Source organism: Tachypleus tridentatus, chromosome 13, assembly GCF_004210375.1.
Source record: "Tachypleus tridentatus isolate NWPU-2018 chromosome 13, ASM421037v1, whole genome shotgun sequence".
In the NCBI taxonomy this organism is placed as follows: Eukaryota; Metazoa; Arthropoda; class Merostomata; order Xiphosura; family Limulidae; genus Tachypleus; species Tachypleus tridentatus.
Window position 1 is genome coordinate 85,182,751 of NC_134837.1, and position 21,023 is coordinate 85,203,773.

The following is a 21,023-nucleotide window of genomic DNA, read 5'->3' on the forward strand; positions in this document are numbered from 1 at the left end:
TTGAAGATGAATTTTGAAATTAGCTATAAGCAAAATTTAAGCCATTTAAAGGGGAAATTTATGAAGTATTTTCATCAATGTACATTAAATAAAGTGAAAGGAGAAGGAATTCAATATTCTATGGGAAAGTGATTAGGCATAGCTAACACAGAGAACAACAAATGCTAATGAGTTTAGAAGACTAAGGGACAAACCACAGTCTAGGAATTTTTATAGTTTCTTTAGATGGCCTTTTCGTTCCTAAAAATGTTTTTATGTTGAATGAATTTACCTTGAAAACTTTGGAAATATTTTTCTATAACAAGACATCAGATTTGCTTATTTAGATTTACCAAGAACTAAAATATTCAGGTCAATAAAATTCCTATTTATTGAATATTATTGTCAAGTTATTGTATTTGAAAAACATACACAGATATCTTATAATTTACTAATAATCAACTATATTCATTAGACACAAAACTGGTCTCAACCAAGAATATTGTTAACACAAATACTGTTATGTAGCCTGGCCCAACATGATTTTGAATGGTCATGTCCAAGGTGACCAATAAATGTTTGTCAGTTTCATGATTATTATGATATATAACCAATTAATAAAGTATAAAAAGAAATATGTTAATAAATATCAATGAAAATGAAACTGATTGGATAAATAAACTGGAGCTTTCTGATCAACCTAAAAATAAATTAAAACCTAAAATAAAAGGAAGCAATTTTGATGTTTTTCAAAACAGTGTCTCGAAAAAAATTGTGGAAATTTCAAAACTTAAAAATTATAAACTCAATCAAGTTACATTAACCTTTAAAGCTGAAATTAAATACTATTTAGTAAATTTTTTCTAAAAGTTTCATACAACTTAATTATGTATTTTCACTATGAAAATTAAAAACCAAAGGATATCAGTAATACACCCTAAGTTCCAAACAGGTTAAGCAGCAACACAAGCTAACAGTGCATTATTTCTAGAGTTGGATTTATTTGGTAGTTATTTTTTAAATGAAAGCTTCAAGGCAAAAAACAACTAGTATTAACTGAGAAAACTTATTATGTTATTAATACTTGCTACCATAGTAATAAGTTACTTGCAACAGAGCTATTTTAAACTTAAAAAAAAAAAGACTTCCTCAAAATGTACTTAGCTTTTCCATTTATATTAAATAACTAGTTGTCTAATTATAAGTGTCAACCATTTCCAACAAGGAAGAGATTAACATGTTCTTTCAAAGCATAAACAATACTTTCATAGTGCAACTGGTGATTTAAAGAAACAATGAGTCAACAGGACAAAAGATTAAATGAAACCAAATTCAAGTTTAAATTAATTAAATGTGATATTTTGTTAATGAGAGAGAGAATTTATGAAAATCAGTAAAAAAAGTGAAAATAAGGAACCCCTGATTATTTATCATAATTGTAATTTTATACTACGTCCCATACTGGTTGTGCATTTACTTGATTACTCATTTGATCTTCATAAAATTATATATTTTAAAAATAAAACAGACATCATCCTATAAAAGACAGAGAAATGTGGAATTTTTATGTAACTCTACCTTTTGTTTTCTCAGTTCATTCTTTACAATCTTTAGGCTTTTCTTCTTTCCTAACATTGTGGTATATACTCTGAAAAAAATAAAATTACATGATTAATGTATTTTGAATAGCTTAAATTAAATTTTCTTTTATGGAACAAAAGATCAAACTGGTTGTAAATTACCAAAAAGTATTTTATAATATGATTTAATATGTAATACAGAAGAATTGTTGTTGCATTTCTTTTTTAAACACAAAGCACACAGTTGGCTATTTATGCTATGTCCACTGCAAAGTACCAAACACTAAATTTTAGTATTATAAGGCTATAAACTTGCAAATGACCCGACATGGCAAATACAGAGTAACTGGCCATTAACTTAAGTCCAATATTCATTTCAAATTAATGCTTATTATTTTGAAATACAAGTACACAATCTGAAATCTAAAAACAGAGACAGAATTAGTCAAAACTATAAAAGATTGAATGTTTTAAACTTTCTTGTAAAATGCATTTTAAAATATAGTTTTAAAGTACTGAAACTCTGTTTTTGCAAATTAGAAACATTATGGAAACCATGTTTTAAAAACATATTCTAAGTACATTCAAACAAACAAATGCTTCCACTATTCTAAAGACAGCTGGTATGGATTATTAAAACTTCTTACGTCATTAACCTAAAGATGATCTAAGAAGGTCTAAATGCTGTTCTGTAGTTTAATTAAAGTTTTAATACCCATACTAGCTGTCTTTAGAACACATTTTATTTCAAGTGGGTTTCTCATCATCATAAAATATTTCTAGTCTTTTTGATGAATTTATTTATATTCAAGTGTTGGTTGAACCAACAAAATAATTTAAATACAAATTCTGACCAAATTAATGTTAAACTTTTTCTTAAAGTTATTTAAAATAACTAAGATAACTCATTCAAACTACTTTGTAGGTTTGGTTGTTATTTTAACTACCCTACAAGACTTTTGACAATTTTACATTGGCAATAGAACATCCCTAGTCCTTAAGCTAAATCCCCAATGAACAGGAAAAATAATCTATTTACAGAAAATTTAACTTAAGGAAGGTACTAAGTATATGGTATTTTTGTAAACAGAGGTTAAAAAGGTACTTATTCACATGTACTTACACAAGTAAATAAAGTTGATGGTTTTTATAGTTATTTTGTGAGTGTTAAGTTTTAATGTATAACATTTTCAAAAAGAAAAATTAAATGAACAAAAACAAATACAAAAGGAAAAAAAAATTGTTAAAGAAGTCTGTTATCTTTGATTGCCATCATTACTCATGATATTTGTTCAACATCCAATCTTCCACACAGTGGAGCAGATAAACACTTCTCTCAGAGTCGAGATGGAAACAAGGATGTCCAGTTCTGTTTCATCATCAGTCTCATCACCCTTAAGAGTTTAACATCTGTCACTCATAAAGAAATCAATAATTTTCAATCAGATAGTAAGTAATGATGGCATTATTACTGATGTTACTACACTTTTAAAATGTAATTTTTTGATATATTGAGTGCTTCAAAGAACAAATGCCAGTCACCTTAAATATCATCATTTTCCACATTTATGTCTTTTCTTCTGTCCTCAGTCCTAAACTGGCTTTCCCAAAGCACCAATTTTATAGTAATGGGTTTCATATCCTACCATGCTTTTTCCATCTAACTTGGCACAATGAAGGACCTTGATAATAGGCTATTCCTTTTATCATTTAAAAAAAAACCTATAAAACTTTAGTCACTATACTCTTCCTGTAATAATGTTTGTGATTTTAATAATACCCTAACCCTACAGCCTATGCCTGGATATTTTGTTAAAATGCAAAAAGATATCTCTAATAGTCTCCAGTTCTCTTGTGATCAGCTGAGCAGTTGTCAACCACTTTATGTTTAAGCAACATTGAATTTTCTGTCAAGCTTAAAAAGATTGGATTCATAAAATATGGATATATGTGTGTGTGTTTTCTTGTAGCAAAGCCACATCAGGCAATCTGCTGAGCCCACCGAGGGGAATTGAAAATCTGATTTTAGCACTGTAAATCCGTAAACATACCACTGAACAAAATATGGATATAATTAAAGTTTTGTTATGGCTATCATATGCTAAAGGAAAAGATTTGACTTTTAAAAGGCATCATGGCTTATAAGATTTGCCAAGCAGGAGAAAAGGAAGTTTTCTCTAGCTGTATGTTAGCCGCAACATCAGAATGACGTGCAACTTACTTCCTTTGCCACAATTGCAAGAGTCAGATTTAAATGTAGCTTGTAATCCTGAAGAATATGAGACAGCATATCTTAAATATAAGCATCACAACCAGTCTGTTTAATGTCAGCACTTTCTTTAAAAACAGTTTTGTACTCTATCCGATAGACCCATGATTTGTTCAGCCAATCAACACTAATGTTATACTGACATAACAAAGTTTCTATATTAATACTTTCAACCTTCTACCAGGTCACTGGCCCAGAAACCAGTAATTTGTGGTCTTGAACACATTTGAGTTTTTTAGAACACTTTGTTTGACATCAAAATGTTTTACCTCTTTGGTACACTTTTAATAAAACTACATAATTCATTATTTGGAATGATAATGTATTATTTATCAACATACGTTTACATACCTTTCAATGCGAATACAGTCCATTTCATCATTACTGGATTTATTGCATGATCCAATATTAAATTTTAATATGTAATTACTTTTTATACTTACACACACACACACACACACACACACACAGTACATGTATACACGCTTACACACAACTTCGTTATGTACTTATAACACATTTCATTATTAATCTTAGCATATTTAAACAAAACATTAACACATTCTTCTTTTCAATCAGCATCCAAAAATATTTCATTTGCAAAACATAAAGCCTGCTGTACCTGACTTGAGTGCCTAAGACCAAGCTGTCTTGGATCATCTTTCGAACAAACTCTACTTCCCCTCCTTCAGTCACCTTTTCCACATCACTGGCACTATTAGCAGAAATTGGTGGTGGGCGATTAGGAGTACGAGACTTTCCTTCTGGATTAGCCTCCCATTGATCACGGAAGAAAGGAGGGTTACAAAAACAGAAATCAAAACTTCTTCCTACTTCTTCCACAACTTCTTTCAAAACACAATCAGATTCTGTCTGTATTACTATGAGGTAAAGGTCAAAAGTTATAATTTTCCTAAATGAAAATGTATCTCTGATAGTTACTTCCCCCCTCTCGCAAAATTAGTTCTTCTCATTTAACACTAGTCCTCTATTTGCAAATGTTTTTGAATACATGTTACAAGCTTTTAACCCTCCCTCTGTTGGAATCTAAAGTTCCGACATGTCTCCCATGTAAATCACCGTGCATTACCTCTCTCCCAATAGTAGAGCCTTACTCTCACACGATGTATGTGACTCCCTCTAGGTTCCACCACTGAATTATCACTTCAAAGTTTCACAGAAAACACAAGCACCAGAAGATAGCGAGAAGAAACGGTTGGAAGTGTGAGTGGAGGGACATACCTATAGAAAATACATATTCACTTGGGAAAATAATAAATTCCAATACAGTACTTTTCCTCTCTTCACAAAATTGGCTTGAATCCCACACTGAATTGAAGGAGAGACTAGTGAAAGTAAAGCACAGGCATATCCTTTGAATCATTTGAAGGACACCCCTTAATTGAAAGGAGCAGATCTGAAAATCTGAGGAGGGGCACCACATCACATTTGAACCAAATATCTCTTTGCCATGAAAAATGTAAAATTCAGGAGGGCCAGACATGGCAGAACAAAAAAAGAACACTTCTGAGTGGAAGATGATGGTGTAACAAAGAGACATACAAGAGACAGAATTCTTCAATCCCACAATGGAAGGTGGGTAAGTGATGATGTGTCCTAAGATGAGCAGCTAAGGCATGACAAACTGCATTTGGCATGTCAACTACATCAAAAACCTCATTCGCTAGGTACTGACACCCACACAAGGGTAGGATGAGGACCTATACGGTCTTCATCTAAAGTGCCAGAATCTGTAGGAAACCTATCAGAAGACTCCATTAACCCATTTTCTATGGGCTCGGTATAATGTACACATGTTCATCTACACATTTGCACATGTTAATTATTTGCTCTATAACTTTCGATACAACATGTGTAACTTCACAAAATTTAGTAAACTTTTAGTAAACGTAACAAGTATTTTGTATACAAAAATCACATTTTTCATGAAATATTTTTACTAAAGATTTGTTTGTGAAAATAACGTCCATTTTGTTACTAGTCTGAGTGCAAGGTGATTTCATGTTATGATTTAAAAACTCTTCTTCAACCCCAAAAATCTCAAATATTATTTTCATAATCTCTAAAGTGTCCTAAATAAATTTCAAATGTTTGTTTTCAGTAAGGCATTATGTTATTTTATACACTCTATAACTGTGTGAGGTCTGTCACTTGACCAACCTTATATCCACCATAAAAAAAATTAGGAAATGAATAGAAATTATGCTTTTTTTCATGCTAGAATGACTACATATTATGACAAAAAATAACAATGTTTAGTCAAAGTAGCTTAAGTCTCATAATGCTATATATTTTCATATACATAATTATTTTTTATTATAGTCACCTCCCAGTCATGTCTAGCTAATATTACATAACTTGCTTATTAAGGAAGTGCACATGCACTCATGCATATCTAGTATTATGATACAGACCTTTAATCTTGTCTTGAATGTGTTTTAGTGAACTAGTATTTTGTAATATACAGTCACATCTCAATTATTATACGTTTTGTGTGTGTCTCATCACAGACAAAGACTGAAAACGTTATATTATAATCTACCGTTATAATCTACAATTTGATTCCAAACCTACTGTCATAAATTTATAAAATAGCAGGTCAATAAAAGTTTGAATGCAAGTCAACAAACGCGATGACATGACCTTTGGCTCCTGACCCACCACAAAAGAGCTAACACGCAGGGTGTCCTAATGCCAGGGACTCAGGAATGTTTCATCTGGAATCTGAAGGAATTCCATCGCATGTACTTGACCTCCACAACCATGAACAAGCCCAAAATGACCCAGGTCATTAAGAACCCTATAAGAATAGAAAACCTAGGACAAAAGCAGAAACATACCACAATGACCTTCTGCAACTCAATACAAAGAAGAGCAATCAAGATAGGAAGATGGACAACCAAAAACCTGTGTAAGAACTTAAGTCATTAGTTCACTTGATCTCCAAAACCTCACTCAGAGGATTGAATTGTATATGTGTGTCTCAACTCTGGGAAACTCACCCATCAATAGGATCTTGTAACTCCCTTTACACCAGCAGAACATCATCACCCTACTCTGAACTGAATGGTTATAGCCATCTTTGTAGAACCTATCCAACAGGTGGTCCCTATGATCAACCACCTCAGCAGCTTGGAACTGGTAGGTGGGAAGGACTCTCAAACTCCATTGGGAGAAGGGGGAAAATGTACACTGAGGAGTCCATAGGGACAACAACATCTGAGATAATGTAAACCCTATTTTTAAAAGCAGACAATATCAAGTTGTTTAAAATGGACTGTTTTTTTTCGAGTAAACATCAAATTTATTCAAAACCTGGAACAAAACTAAAGTCCATACCATGTAAAAATTACACTGACAAACACAACACCAACATTATTTATAAAATACAATGCAACAACTGCCACGACTTCTAAATTGGAGAAACAAGCAGAAAAATAAAAACTAGATTCTAATAACATAAAAAACACCTTCACAAGTTTTTGAACACTGCAAATCAAATAAACACAACATAACCATAGAAAACACCCAGATACTAAGTAAGGAAATATAAAAAAACACAAAATCAAAGAGGCCCTACTTATACAGCAACCAAAATTAAACCAATACAAATACCTATATTACCTAATAACCTAACATCTAACCACAACACCCCTACAGTCCTGTACCAGTTAACACTCTCTTCCCTAAGAGGTGCCCAGCAATAGTTAGATGCAAATTCTCTTTGTTAACCTGAAGATGTCCTAAGAAGGTCAAACGACTATTTTGTATTTTACTTTAATTAAAGTTTTAATATCCATACCAGCTGTCTTTGGAATACATTTTTACTTCAAGTGGCTTTCTTGTCATCACGAAGAATAAGTACTGCCTCGGATAGACACTGGCATGACTAGTAACCCTAAGGAGAAGGAAGGAAGTGCCATGTATAACCATGAGAAACAGCAAACAGCAGTACAGTGGGAAATTGTGACAGATCAGGCCAGAAAAGGTAAGGTCAGCAACAGAACTTGGAACTTCACCTGGCTCCAACAGAGAATCCTGGTCTCCCTCAAGGAAAGACAGATCTCCATTCGACAGAAGCCAACCATAACAACGAAGAGTAATTGTGTCAAACTCAAAACATCATGAAAATGTGGCCATAAGAACAACCCATGTATAAGGTATTGGGTGACTGGCCTGCAAGAATATATCGTCTCAACCCAAAGAGAGGTGAACCTGAACCACGTGTAGAGCCATAGCTGAAGACAGCATGTGGATATGTGGATGAGAGTGGAAGAGAAGAAAGGGGAAATACATCTACAAACTCCACAGAGTTCCCACAAAAAATCTCAGACAGAAATTAAAGCCAAATGTGGAAAATGGTACAGAGGTAAAATGAACACAGAACTGATGGTACAGAATAAAATAACATATACCCAAGATATGAGCCCCAAGAAAAATCAATAAAGGCTGAACAGAAACTTTGGGAAGGTTTGAGAAGGCATGATGAACTGGGGGGGAGATCAAAATTATCTTCAGCCTCTTGCTGTTAAAGGTTAAAAAATTACAGAAAGAATAAGGGCACAAACAGGAGACAATGTGTATTCCATAGAGTGCTTCACCTTCCCAAGAACAAAAGCTATGAAATCCTCCAAAAGTGTGAAAACAGATGAATGATATGCACCCCAAGTTGCAACAGCAACTTCAGAATTCATACATGATACAAGCCCAGCAAAAAAATGTATGGCAAACAGGGATAAATCAAATACTCTCAAAGAAAACTGAAATGAAATTAAACTAAGTTAATATACTTCTAGGTTAATAAGCATTTTAAACAAAGTTGTCTACAATGAGAAGTGATAGTGCAGTGGTGAAGTGTAGAGGGAGTCGCATGCATCACATGATAGTAGTGTTCTCCTGTTGATGAAGAGGTGATGCATAGCAATTTATATGAGAGAAGTATTGAAATTTTAGATTCCAAGTGAGAGTGAGTGGAAGGCTTGTGGCATGTATTCAAAAAAATTTGCAAATAAGAGGGCAGCACAAAGTACAAAAAGCTAATCTTGTAAGCAAAGGGAGTGTAACACAAGAATTTTGTGTGTATGTGTATATATACATATATACAAATATAAAATGTCATACACATAAAATTATATTTTCTGTTGTTACTACTTAAAATATGAAATTTTATTTTCTATCCAAAGAATAACTATCTGAACAATTGGCAGGAAAATAAAATATGTAAACAGCTTAAGTCTCACTGAAATAGTTTAAACTTCATTATTTAATTATACAAACATTTTTGTGTTACTAAACCTAAAGTACTTACAAATTTAAAGCTTGATATAAATATATAATTAACAGTTTATCATTATAACATGTGAAAATTACATAGAATTATAATAAATAAATCTGATGACCATAGAACTTTTGGAAGATAGGCCTTCTTTCATCAGGCTTTAAATAGAACAGAACAACAAAATCTGAACACTGAGCTCAAGATGTTCAGTGACATGCTTGACTACTAATGTCATTTGAAATAAGATAATAAATTGTGCATTTTATGTTAGGGTTGAATAGTTTTTTCCTTAAAAGAGGAAACAAAGTAATCCACAAAAAGTAATTAAAAGTAATTGTCCCAAAATTCGAAATTAAAACACTGAACATCTGAGGAATATAAAAGAGCAAAGAGAAAAAGAATGATCTATCTTACATAAATATATAGTGCCATATGGAGAACTGCCACTTTAGGATAACTTTCAAAAGAAGACAATCACAGTTACAAGAATTCTTAAACATTTTATATTTGATCATCCATAAAATAATTAATATCTGTTATAACATTACTTAGTTTTTCTGTCTTGAAAAGTTGCATGCATTTTATTGTCTAACTGCACTTTATTTCAAGAGATGTAAGCAATGGTAAATGCAATTATACTTTAGTATACATTTTGTACAATAAAATATTAAACTCTTATCAAAGAATTCAAAGTTAAAACATAGAATAACATTATAAGTTTATTTATTGATGGTATTAAATACAGTAAACTTTAGTTTTAATTAAACTAAAGCAAAAACAGGGTTACCTCTTTATCGAATAACTAAAGACAAATTAATTTAGGCCTAATATAAGTGGAGTTGCAGATTTCGGTGCCTGCAATTAGAATTTATTTGTATTATTTTAGAAATCCTGTACTTAAATAAGTATTGTTGCAATAAAAATACTAATATGACTGCACAATTTTTGCATATCTGCTAGAATTATACAAAATTAACACACTGTACTGGTAACTATCATTTGTGTTTCTTTAAAGCACTGTTTCATATGGGTGGAAAATAATGCTACAAGTAAATGAGCCAAACATGATGAGTTTCAAAGCTTTGGTCGTATAGAATTTAATGCAAGAAAAAGAGCAGAAATAAAAAAGAAGTAAATTTGACAAAACACTACTGTACTACATGTATTTATTTCACTTTCCACAATTGATTCATGAGTTTTGCAGTCAGAAATGGAGATATTAAGTAAAATAAAAAATAAATGACAAAGTGGATGTGAATAGAACTAAAATAAATTTACAATATAAACTTGATTAAAAATCTATTAATACACAGTAGGTATACACAACAAAAAACCAATATAAGAATACAGTACTTTACAGCAAGTATTGACCCTTTCAAAGCAAGATACTAATCTCTCTGCATAGTGTTACAAATATTTGGATCCGTTCCTGCTTCATGTAACAGTTGTAAAGCAATCACATATACTCAGTACAATGTAGGGTACAATTATCCCATGAAATAACAGATAACCTACTTGAGAAAACCCTGTTACAGAAATTAAAGGTTGAGTGAGAATACAAATACAATTGGATTTAGAGCATATTTTTAATTAGCCTTAAAGAAAACAAAAAACCTTTTGCTTGGTATGAAAGGAGATGTATGAGAAAGAGAGAGAGACATGTAGTATTTCATACCACAACAGTTAAAACAAGTTTTATGCTTATTTGTGAAGAAATAATGAAACTTAAAACATCTGATTAATTTAATTCACACAGAAAGTATTCAGAGTAACAAAAAATACTCCCCCCCCCACTCCCCGAAGAGAATAATGAAGCTACAATTATATTTAAAGTGATTTGTGTAACAAAACATAACAGATCAATCAACCCATTTCACAAAGTTTCATTAAATCAAACACTAACTTACACTGGATGAAGTCCTTTAAGCCATTCTTATCCACATTCTTCTGAGCTAAACTGATGGATTCTGCATCTACTTCAGTAGCAATAAATTTCCACTTGTTTTTCCTACATGCAAGCAATGGTATAATGCAGGATGCCCCTGTTCCTGTTGTCACAAAAACAACAAATTAAATAGCAGAAAAATTAAAAGTATTTATAAAGTGCAAAGAAAAACTATATATACATTGTAACAAATCTCATTACTATAAACCTGATAAAAAACCAGGTGTGAAGAAAAAGAGTAAGAATGGCAGGATGAACTAATTGGGACTGGGAATAGAGCAGCCATGGAAACCACAGATGGGCCAGCTAGTGAGGGACAATCAGAAGAACTTGATACAGAGTGGAGTGGATGATCAAAATAACCCTGAAAATGAGATATAAAGAAGTAATAGGAGAATACACATAAAGAAATTTATACATGAACCTGGAGAAAAAGATCACTTGACAGTGAAAAACTGTAAAATAAGGCAGTAACAAGAAGTGATTGAGGTATGACAGATTAATCACATTCACAAGTCTCCATAGGTAAATGTGATAACAGAGAAAGGAAAAGAAAATGAATAAGGTCCTCAAATAAAACCTGAAGGACCCACAGGTCCTTTGCAGTCTCACTATAGATAAACAAACTGGAATAAATGGGCCCCACAAGAATAAAGCCCACAGGGTAGTCATTGATACTGTTGGAGGCACAACAATCAGCATCAAATAAAATGACAAAAAGAAGATCCCCTAGAAAAAGGAACAGGTAAAGATCAGGACAGGGAATGACTGAGGCTTCATGCGAGACAAATGATCAACCAATGAAGAAAGAGTCATGTGCTGTTTTGCAGATTCCACTCAGATTTACAAAGTCACTTGAAGATCTCCAAGCACCAGCTAATAGAAGAAACAGTGCGTGTCCTTGATATAAGGAAATGACAAACAAATGTGGGAAAAAAACATCTCTTCCCCCAAAAGATCCCAAGAACAGAGAAACCACGTGTGTAAATAAAGAGCCAATGTTGAAAAATGTGCCAATAAAACTATAATTAGGGCAAATGTATCCTCCAAAAGCTTTCAGAATCTCAGCAAATCACCTTAGAAAGGAGGTGCATAGTGAACAAGTATGGAAAATCATGCATGAGAGTCAAGGAGAGGAAAACTAGCCTGATGGTAGGCTAATGCAAATTCATCCAAAGCCTGTAGAGGGCAAAGCATGCTCACATCCATCACGTATCGAAAATGTTAAATGCTCAATAGCAGGAGATGGTTGAAACACAATATTGAGAAAGGAGTATCATGCAACAAGGAAGATTGATGATTACAGGAAATCAAGAAAAGGGACAAAAGTGAACATACCTGGGAAATCATATTAAAAAGAAAAAAGTATACAAGGCCTAATGTAACCCAGAGCAGAAACTTGAAAAGACACAGCAAATTCAGAAAGAGAAAAATACTGTTAAATGCTTCATTGTCCTGAACAGGTTTGGCTTGTTCAGGAAGAAGTTTGGCAGCATCAGGAGAAGTTTGGTTTAAATAATGATCAATCTCTCAAAGAATAATAAGCTACAATTCAAATGTTGGGTCCCACACCCCTAAATCCTGAGTAAATCCGCTAGTATGTTCTTTTCTTTATGCATAGGTTAGTATGTTAATTGACAGTTGTTATCAAACCAGAACTGTCTTTCTGTTTACTTCCTGATGCTGTTCAAGTAACTGATAAGTAGTCAAAAGTATTTTGAAGTTTAATTCCAAATTCAAAGACTTTTCAACTACTGTTTGGAAAAAATGGACAAATTTTATTTTACTAGCCTAACAATAAACCATAAGTTTTCACTTACAAACATCCACACACACACACACAGAACCAAATACATACATGTGTGTATGCATGTGAATATATATACACATACACACACATAAACAGAAATAATTATCTAAAACTTTGAATAAATTAGGTTCATCCTCAAAAACCAACTCATTTTTATACCAAACATTAAGGTTGGGTTTGGATACTCATCATAATGAATAATTCTATACTTTTGCCTCTTATAAGCTCATTGTAAGGAGCTGAGAAAAATAAACTGTGTAAAAGTCCTCATTTTTCTATGTAAAATACATATTGGACTCCAACACTAATCAGTAGAATTAAATGAAATATTAATGGTGTTTTGAAATGAGTGTGTGTTTGATTTGTATGTTATCAGGAACCCTGTAATCAACAGTCATAAATCCATAAGCAAGTTAAAATAATAAAAAAATTAAAAAATCTATTTACAAGCCCATTACCCAGACTTCATCAATTATAGAGGTTAATTCTGGGGTAAAAAGCTGAATACTTTGAAAAAACACACACATATTTTTAGTTAAACATTCAAAATATATTAACAGAAAATATAAAATTAAATCTTTTCAATTACTACTGGATGTTGACGTGAAAATATATTCACACATATAAAAGCCTTTCTCTATATGTCTATACAAATAAATGTACAACAGGCTGTCAATGACTTGGATGCCAACTTGTGACATACATACCAATGTCAATCCCTTCTAACACATCACTTGTATGATCTTCTTTTACAATCTCAAGCAAGTCCTCTACCCACAATATATAATTCAGTCTTTGAGGTAAAGCTGGAATAAGACGATCTGAGGGAAGGTCCACTTCTAGATCAAAATCTTTATGAAGCAAAGTTTTGCTAAGTGCTCTCAGTGCTGCTGGATCCTGAAAGTCAAGAGAAGTTTTTCCAGACAGCTCTTGTTTTACATGTTTATGAAATTCAGGATATGTTAATGCAAGTTCTTTAAAGTCTGGTGGAGTTCGATAAATGTTGCGTGGATGCATAAATCTGTTTAGTGACATGACTTGGGAATGTGAACAAAAACCTAGAAAATAATATGGCATAACTTATTATTATTATTATATATTTTATGATAAAAACAAATTAAAACCAGAAAAAATGTTAAATCCAGTAATAACCAACATAATAATAATGCACAGCTTACTAAACAAGGTTTATATTGCAAAATACATACTTACGATAAAATCAAAGAAATCTTATGTAAAAAAAATTAAGCAATATGATTGTTTTTGCTAAAGAATATTGTAGCATGAATAAAATTCTAAGTAAATCTTTCAATAATTTTATTTGTACTTTTTTTTTATATACAGGGTGGCCCGTAAGTCCATACCCATGCATATGTTATTATGTTATATTCAATTATGCATGTATTATACATTTGTTTCTTTTTTTTCAGAGAAATATAGTCGATGTAAGCCCATTTACACTTGAAGAGCGTATTTTGACAAGTACGTGGGTACATGAGCACAAGAATACTGGTGACAACACACAGATACACTGGATACATAAAATATATGGATAGGTAAAGACTTACAGGCCACCCTGTACACTGCTGGCCAAAATCTTAAGGCCAATGAATATAAAGAAAGAATATGCATTTTGCATTGTTAGACTCAACTACTTATTTGAGTAGAGTTTCGAAAGATGAAAATAAGAAAAGGGAAAATAAAAATAAAAAACTTTTTAGCATTTAGTAGGGAAAATATGAACACTATGAAATTAGCCTAAATACTAGCTGGTCAAACGTTTAAGACCACACTGAAACGAAGTGTTAATCGATAAACACGTAATGAAATTTAGTCATTTGTGTTCAATCATTAACTTTATCAACATCTCCCACTGACATCTCCTGCATTACATTGGGTAAAAACATGGCAAAGACTAAAAAAGTTGACAGAGTTTGAACGTGGCAGAATTGTCAAGTTTGCAAAAGCAAGGTCTTTTTCTATGTGCCATCACTGGTGAGACTGGGCATAGTAAAACTGTTGTTGCAAATTTCTTAAAAAATCCTGGAATGAGAATTTCCAGTGGTTGGCCCAAGAAACTTTTGCCAGCGTTGATCAGGAGGATTCGACGGGTTGTCCAGCAAGACACCAGCCAATCGTCAAACCAGCATGGATGTTCCAGATGACTTCCAACGTTATGGCATAATAAGGACATCCCACCGGAGACATTTTATACATGACACAGTGCAGGAAGTTCCATCATGAGCTGGGGTGCTTTCTCCTTCCATGAAACAATGGATCTTCAGGTTATACAGGGGTGTCAAACAGCAGCTAGCTACATTGGCATGTTGGAGAGAGCATCCTTACTGACTGAAGGCCTTCGCTTGTGTGGAAATGACTGGATCTTTCAGCAAGACAATGCTGCAATCCACAATGCCCGTAGGACAAAGGACTTTTTCATGGAGAATAACGTGATTCTTTTGGACCATCCAGCATGTTTGCCCAAACTGAAGCCCACTGAAATTGTTTGGGGTGGATGGCAAGGGAAGTCTATAGAAATGGACGTCAATTCCAAACAGTGCATGATCCTTGTGAAGCCATCTTCACCACTTGGAATAACATTCCAGCCAGCTTTCTGCAAATGCTTATACCGACCATGCCAAAATGAATGTTTGCAGTTATTTGCAATGAAGGCTGTGCAACTCACTACTGAGATCTCTTGTTGGGCATTTCCTACCCTGTTTAGGACCTCTTTTTGGGTATGGTCTTAAACTTTTGACCAGCTGGTATTTAGGCTAATTTCATAATGTTTAAATTTTCCCTATTAAATGCTAAAAACGTCTTTTATTTTTATTTTCCCTTCTTTTATTTTCATCTTTCGAAGCTCTACTCAAATAAGTGGTTGAGTCTAACAACACAAAATGCATATTTTTATGTTTATTGGCCTTAAGATTTTGGCCAGCAGTGTATATACACCCCCCAAACACACATACATATATATATATGATTCCATATACAATACAAAATACAGAAATTAGGATAATCTATATAGCTAATTATTTTAGGATATAAAATGTAATGTACCTCTAAAAATACTTAAAACTGTAGGGGGACTATTTCAAAATACATCCCTCAAATTAACAATCCATTTCTCTTCCATGTGCCCATGGCTTTAATAAAGCAGTGATATCTCCAAGATATATGTTTGGGTTGAGATCTTCAGAACAAAGGAAAAAAAAAAAAAGTGCCAATAGGCAGTTTTCACTGGATTGTCTGGTCAGGTTGTTTACATTCGTACAAACACATACAGACAGATTAGTCGTATAATCAATATAAAAAAAAGAAAACTTAATATTTTGAAAGTCTTCAATTTTATAGTGAATTGATGAGTCTGTCTTCATCATATGGCCCTGAATAATTGAGATTTTAGGAGGTTTCTTTTTTTTGCTCAGTATGTGAAATATCCCACTGTGAAAGATAATATTTTAGATCTGATTCTTGGTATTAACACAGATACAGTAAAAAGTAATTGTATAAGAGCAATTATGAGAGTATTACCTTACACGTCATATTGAAATTTACTGTAGGATTAACAAAAATCTCAGGTTTAAAAAGGCTGACATGCAGAAACTAAGATATTTGAAGATAAAGAGATAATATAGTGAAACCCAATGGAAAGAATGTTAACAAAACTTGGGATGTTTTTGTTAGCTTGATCAGATGTAGGTAGCAGTGAAAAGGAATGTCATCTTATATTAAATCTTTAAATCTGAGCATGCAGCTTTTTCTTAACTAGAACAATAACAGAAATGCATTGTTAATAAATGTGAGATGTCTATTAAACAAAAACTTCACTAGTAAAACAAAGTGTTAATTATAAAAAAGAAAGTCAAGGATAGTATTTGCCCCCTAAAAAATCTTGAACTTTTTTATACAGAATAAAGATGGTTGAAGCACTAAAAAGTTTCTTTACAAGTGTTCTTAATGATCAAAGTGAAAAGAAAATTTTAAGCTGATCAATTTATCAAAGAATTGGAAATATTTTTTTCATTAAGTATAATTTATATAAAAGAAATTTTTGCTGTAGGAAACTTTGAGAAATCCTCTGAGAATAGATATTCCAGTTGTGAAAAGATTTGTCCTAATATAATGAAGCTTAGTGAAGACTTAGCAGGTCTTTAGAGGTTGTCTTTCAGATGTGTGTTAAGAATAGAAAAGCTTTTGATGAATGGAAAATTGTCAATTTGATTCTCTATTTTGAAAAAAAACAAAACAAAAAGGGTAGAAGTCTCATAGAACTGTTATGTGACTTCCACTGTTAGAATCATGTTAAAATCTGTTGTCAAAAATCATTTATAAAACTGAATTCATTATTTTCTGCATGGTTTTACAAAAATTAATATTTTCCATTACTGAAAATACATTTCTAATTGGTACTTACTTATTCTCACATGTATAGTTATTTTTGTTCAGTGCTGTTTTCTAGGTGCAAAAATTATTTTGCATGCCACAAGCCTTGAACTTTCACATATCCACGATCAAAGTGTTTCACCCCATGTCACATGTTAATCATCCTGTGATAGACCTTCACCATTAGGAGTGCAACACATCCTCTTGATGCATGTGGCTCCCTCTATTCAATTCTATCAAACTATGACTTCAAGATTATGCAAAAAAAAAAAGCAATGGTTCTTAGTGGGAAGAAAGGGTGGGACATGTGAGAAATTCCTATCAGAAATATATTTTCATTGTAGGAAAATAATAACTTCCAATACGTATCCCTCACTTCTACAGTTGGAATCCCACATTGAACAGGTGGAATAACTAGTTTGGAGAATATAAAAAAGTATTCTTCTAAAGCATCTGAAGAACACCCATGAAGTGTGATCCCCATTTGGAGGGAACCAAATGCAGGAGACTACATTACTGCTGTATAAGGTATACTCTGCACCAAACTACATCAAAATATAAAGAAATATTCTTTGAAAGCATCCAAGAAGACCCATCAAGTCTGATCCCCATTTGGAGGAGAACACATGTAGGAGACCACACTACTTTTGTACAAAGTATACTCTGTACCAAGCTACATTGGGAATACAATGTTCAAACAATAATAGGAGGCAAGTCTATTCCATCTTCACTTCAGGTTGAGTAGAATGAAAGTACATTCTTATCAGACCAATCTATCAAACCCACAACCACACATATATCTAAAAACCCAGTAACTAAATGACACTATGAAGAGATGTGTAAAGTTAACTTATTGTGGCAAACTAATATAGAAAATCAACTTGCAAGTGAATAATTAAAGTAAATAACTGCTTCTCAAAAAAAAAAAAAACATGTAAAAAGAATACTATTGATAAACATCTGTACTAGACCACTGGCTAACAGGAAATGAAAGTTCAACAGAATCTAACAGAGAGAGTTACATGAATCAGGAAGGTGTGTTACACTCCAACTGATAGAGGGTTGTCTCATGATAATGTATGTGCAAGATGCAGTGAATCACACAGATTATGGGGTACATGGAAATTTAAGGTTTGTGGCATGCAAAACAAACTTTTCATATAAAGGGCAGCACTGAATATGAATATCTACACATGTGAAAGGAGGTAAAGTACCATATTAGAAGAGGGGTTTTCTTCCTACCGAATGAAGTTATATGGCAAACCCTCTACTTATTTTGAATGAAAGCATCCTTGCTGGTTGGTTAGCTTGATTTTCAGAAATATTTAAATAAGGTTGCTAACAAGAGATTAAAACTTTGATGGTGGTAAAAAACAAAAAATGTTAATAGATTATTGAGTTTACTATAGTAAATGACATTATTTCTAGAGTAATAAAGTTTCTTAGGAGTCTATTCAAGGATATTTGTTATCTATTATTCATTTTAATAATGTAGACAACCTCTAAGGAAACAACTCTAAATCTACTAATGTCATATGTACTAAAATGCTTGAAAAGCTAATTGTGTTGAGAACTCACAGATGATTTTCTTACTGCAAAAGACTAAGCCAGTAATCTGACAAGAAATATTAATTCTCATACTGAGAAATATACAGTTATACCCATGGAAGTACAAAAATATAAAAAATTACTCACTTACTGCATCAGAAAATGCTTATGTTATTGAAAAAATTTAGTTTTGTGTGAATATTTAGAAACTCCTAGTCCTCTGCTGAGGGTTTAACTATCTTAATAAGAACTGATTGGGTTTCAGATTAAATTCAAAGAACGTTTTTTAACTGAAGAGCAAGAAAATTTGTTGTATCCTTACACAAAACTAGTAAAGCCTTGTTTGATAATCCACTGTTTCTTAAAACATTCTTGAACAAAATTTATTGTAAATGTAATAACTAGTACATCATCCCTAAAAGTTCAAAATATTAAAGAAATAAGAGGCTTTCCTCTGACCTTCAGCAACAAAAACATTCAACATATACATCAGATGTGATGAGGCACTCGAATGGCTGAATATTGTGAAAGATACATGTATCTTTGTTTCTCTCATAGTTTATTGATGAATTATTCATTTTAATGAACTGTTAAAACTTTTTCACAATCTTTCCAGAGGTTGCAGTTAGATGTTTTTGAAAGTTAATTTCAACTTCCTTACCTTATTTTACTAGAATACTAATTCCTAAACTACTGAAAGCACTAATTGTTTATAAATATATTTATCCTTCCTGCAAAAATGGTTACATTGACTTCATCACTACAGTTTCAAGCAGCAGCTAAAAATCATGCAACATTTAAAATTAACAAGCCTTTATACATGTGCAAAGTGGCAGTGACTCTTCAATTGAAAATGAATATTTTGAAATACACTAAAAAGATTCCACTGAGCAAAGTTTATACATTAACAAATATCTTTCATTCAATATATTACATCAAACCATACTACTTAGTAGTATTTGCTAATCAATCATCCACTGCTTCCATTAATCAACTACATATGATTAATCAGTTGGTACAGTGTTTCTCAAATCATGGTAAATAAATGTAAAATAAAAGGTTGACAGTGAGTGCTCCTGCCAATTGCCTTCCCTTTGTAAGCAGTTGAAGAAGAGGGGAGAATTTTGGCAGTGGGTGCTGCCCATCAGTTGACTTCTCTCTAGTCAGCAGTTCAAAAGAAAGGTAGCAACAGGTGCTGTCTACCAGTTACCTTTCTGTAATCAGTAATTCAAAATCAATTGCAGTAGTACACAGCTTAACAGATTTGTCATAACAAACAAGGAGAAAGTAAGTTTTGGTGGCAATATAAATTGAACACAAGACCCTTGAATCACAAACCTTCAATTTCCCTTCAAATTAACAAAGCTAAACAAACTTGCTGTAAAAACAACAACTGATAAAGCTATAACTGGGAAGAGAACAGATGGTCTATTATGTAGCTTTGCACTTAACAAACAAACAAACACAACAGCAATATTCTGATTGCTGAAATAATCAAATATTGTACTGTCAGAAACTATAATATTATTTTCATAAGAACCAATTTAATTGTGATTTCAGTTAATCCATTGTTGGAATAATCAGAAATATTCATTTTGCTCAGCTGCTTATTTTTGTGATAGTCAATTTAATCATAATTTCAATTAATTGACTATTATAATAATCAAAAACAGTATAAATTGAAAACATGTATTTTAATTAATCAACTAACTTATAAGTGACTGATTATGTCAATGAATCAATTACGTTGCCTGGCTCTACCAAACTACTAATATGCAGAAATGCTTCTATAACATTTTGCTCAGATTAGAAATAAGTTTTCAATAATTTTAATTATGCTATGTTAACAGTAATACAATCACATTTGCAAAACTGAGGTAACTTAATTATTTTTTCTGGAAATGAATAAATAAGGTTCAAAATTTTTCATTGTATTGTTACTGTAATTTCTTTGTAATGTTACACATTTTGTTGGAGGTCTAGAGGAAAACTTCTACGAAGACTGTGAAACTAGTATCTAGTATGGAGTATTTTAAATTATGTTACTCAGAGATGTTCACAAACAACTGAATAGGTATAATCATGTTATCAACAACTGCAAATTAAATGTGAAATACAACATGCACTTCTTCACTGTTTTGTCACAAAACCTGTCAACTTAAATGCTGTGAAAAATTAACCAATGCTAATACTCTAGCTGTTTT

General features: G+C 32.3%; 1 protein-coding gene across 6 annotated transcripts in view; it reads right to left on the reverse strand.

The window, feature by feature from the left end:
* Nucleotides 1–21,023, reverse strand: part of LOC143238607 (RNA N(6)-adenosine-methyltransferase mettl16) — a 35,312-nt gene that overhangs the window by 13,342 nt on the left and 947 nt on the right. For 4 of the 6 annotated variants that reach the window (XM_076478972.1, XM_076478971.1, XM_076478973.1 and 1 more), the window contains exons 2-5: nt 13,590–13,940; nt 11,035–11,175; nt 4,451–4,709; nt 1,558–1,627 (exon numbers count right to left, since the gene is read on the reverse strand). In XM_076478972.1, coding sequence (XP_076335087.1) covers nt 1,558–1,627; nt 4,451–4,709; nt 11,035–11,175; nt 13,590–13,917 — 798 coding nt within the window. In that variant the 5' untranslated portion in view covers nt 13,918–13,940. Of the gene's footprint in view, nt 1–1,557; nt 1,628–4,450; nt 4,710–11,034; nt 11,176–13,589; nt 13,941–15,945; nt 20,034–21,023 lie in introns of those variants that run through there. The other 2 variants (XM_076478974.1, XM_076478975.1) reach the window with 2 other exon arrangements.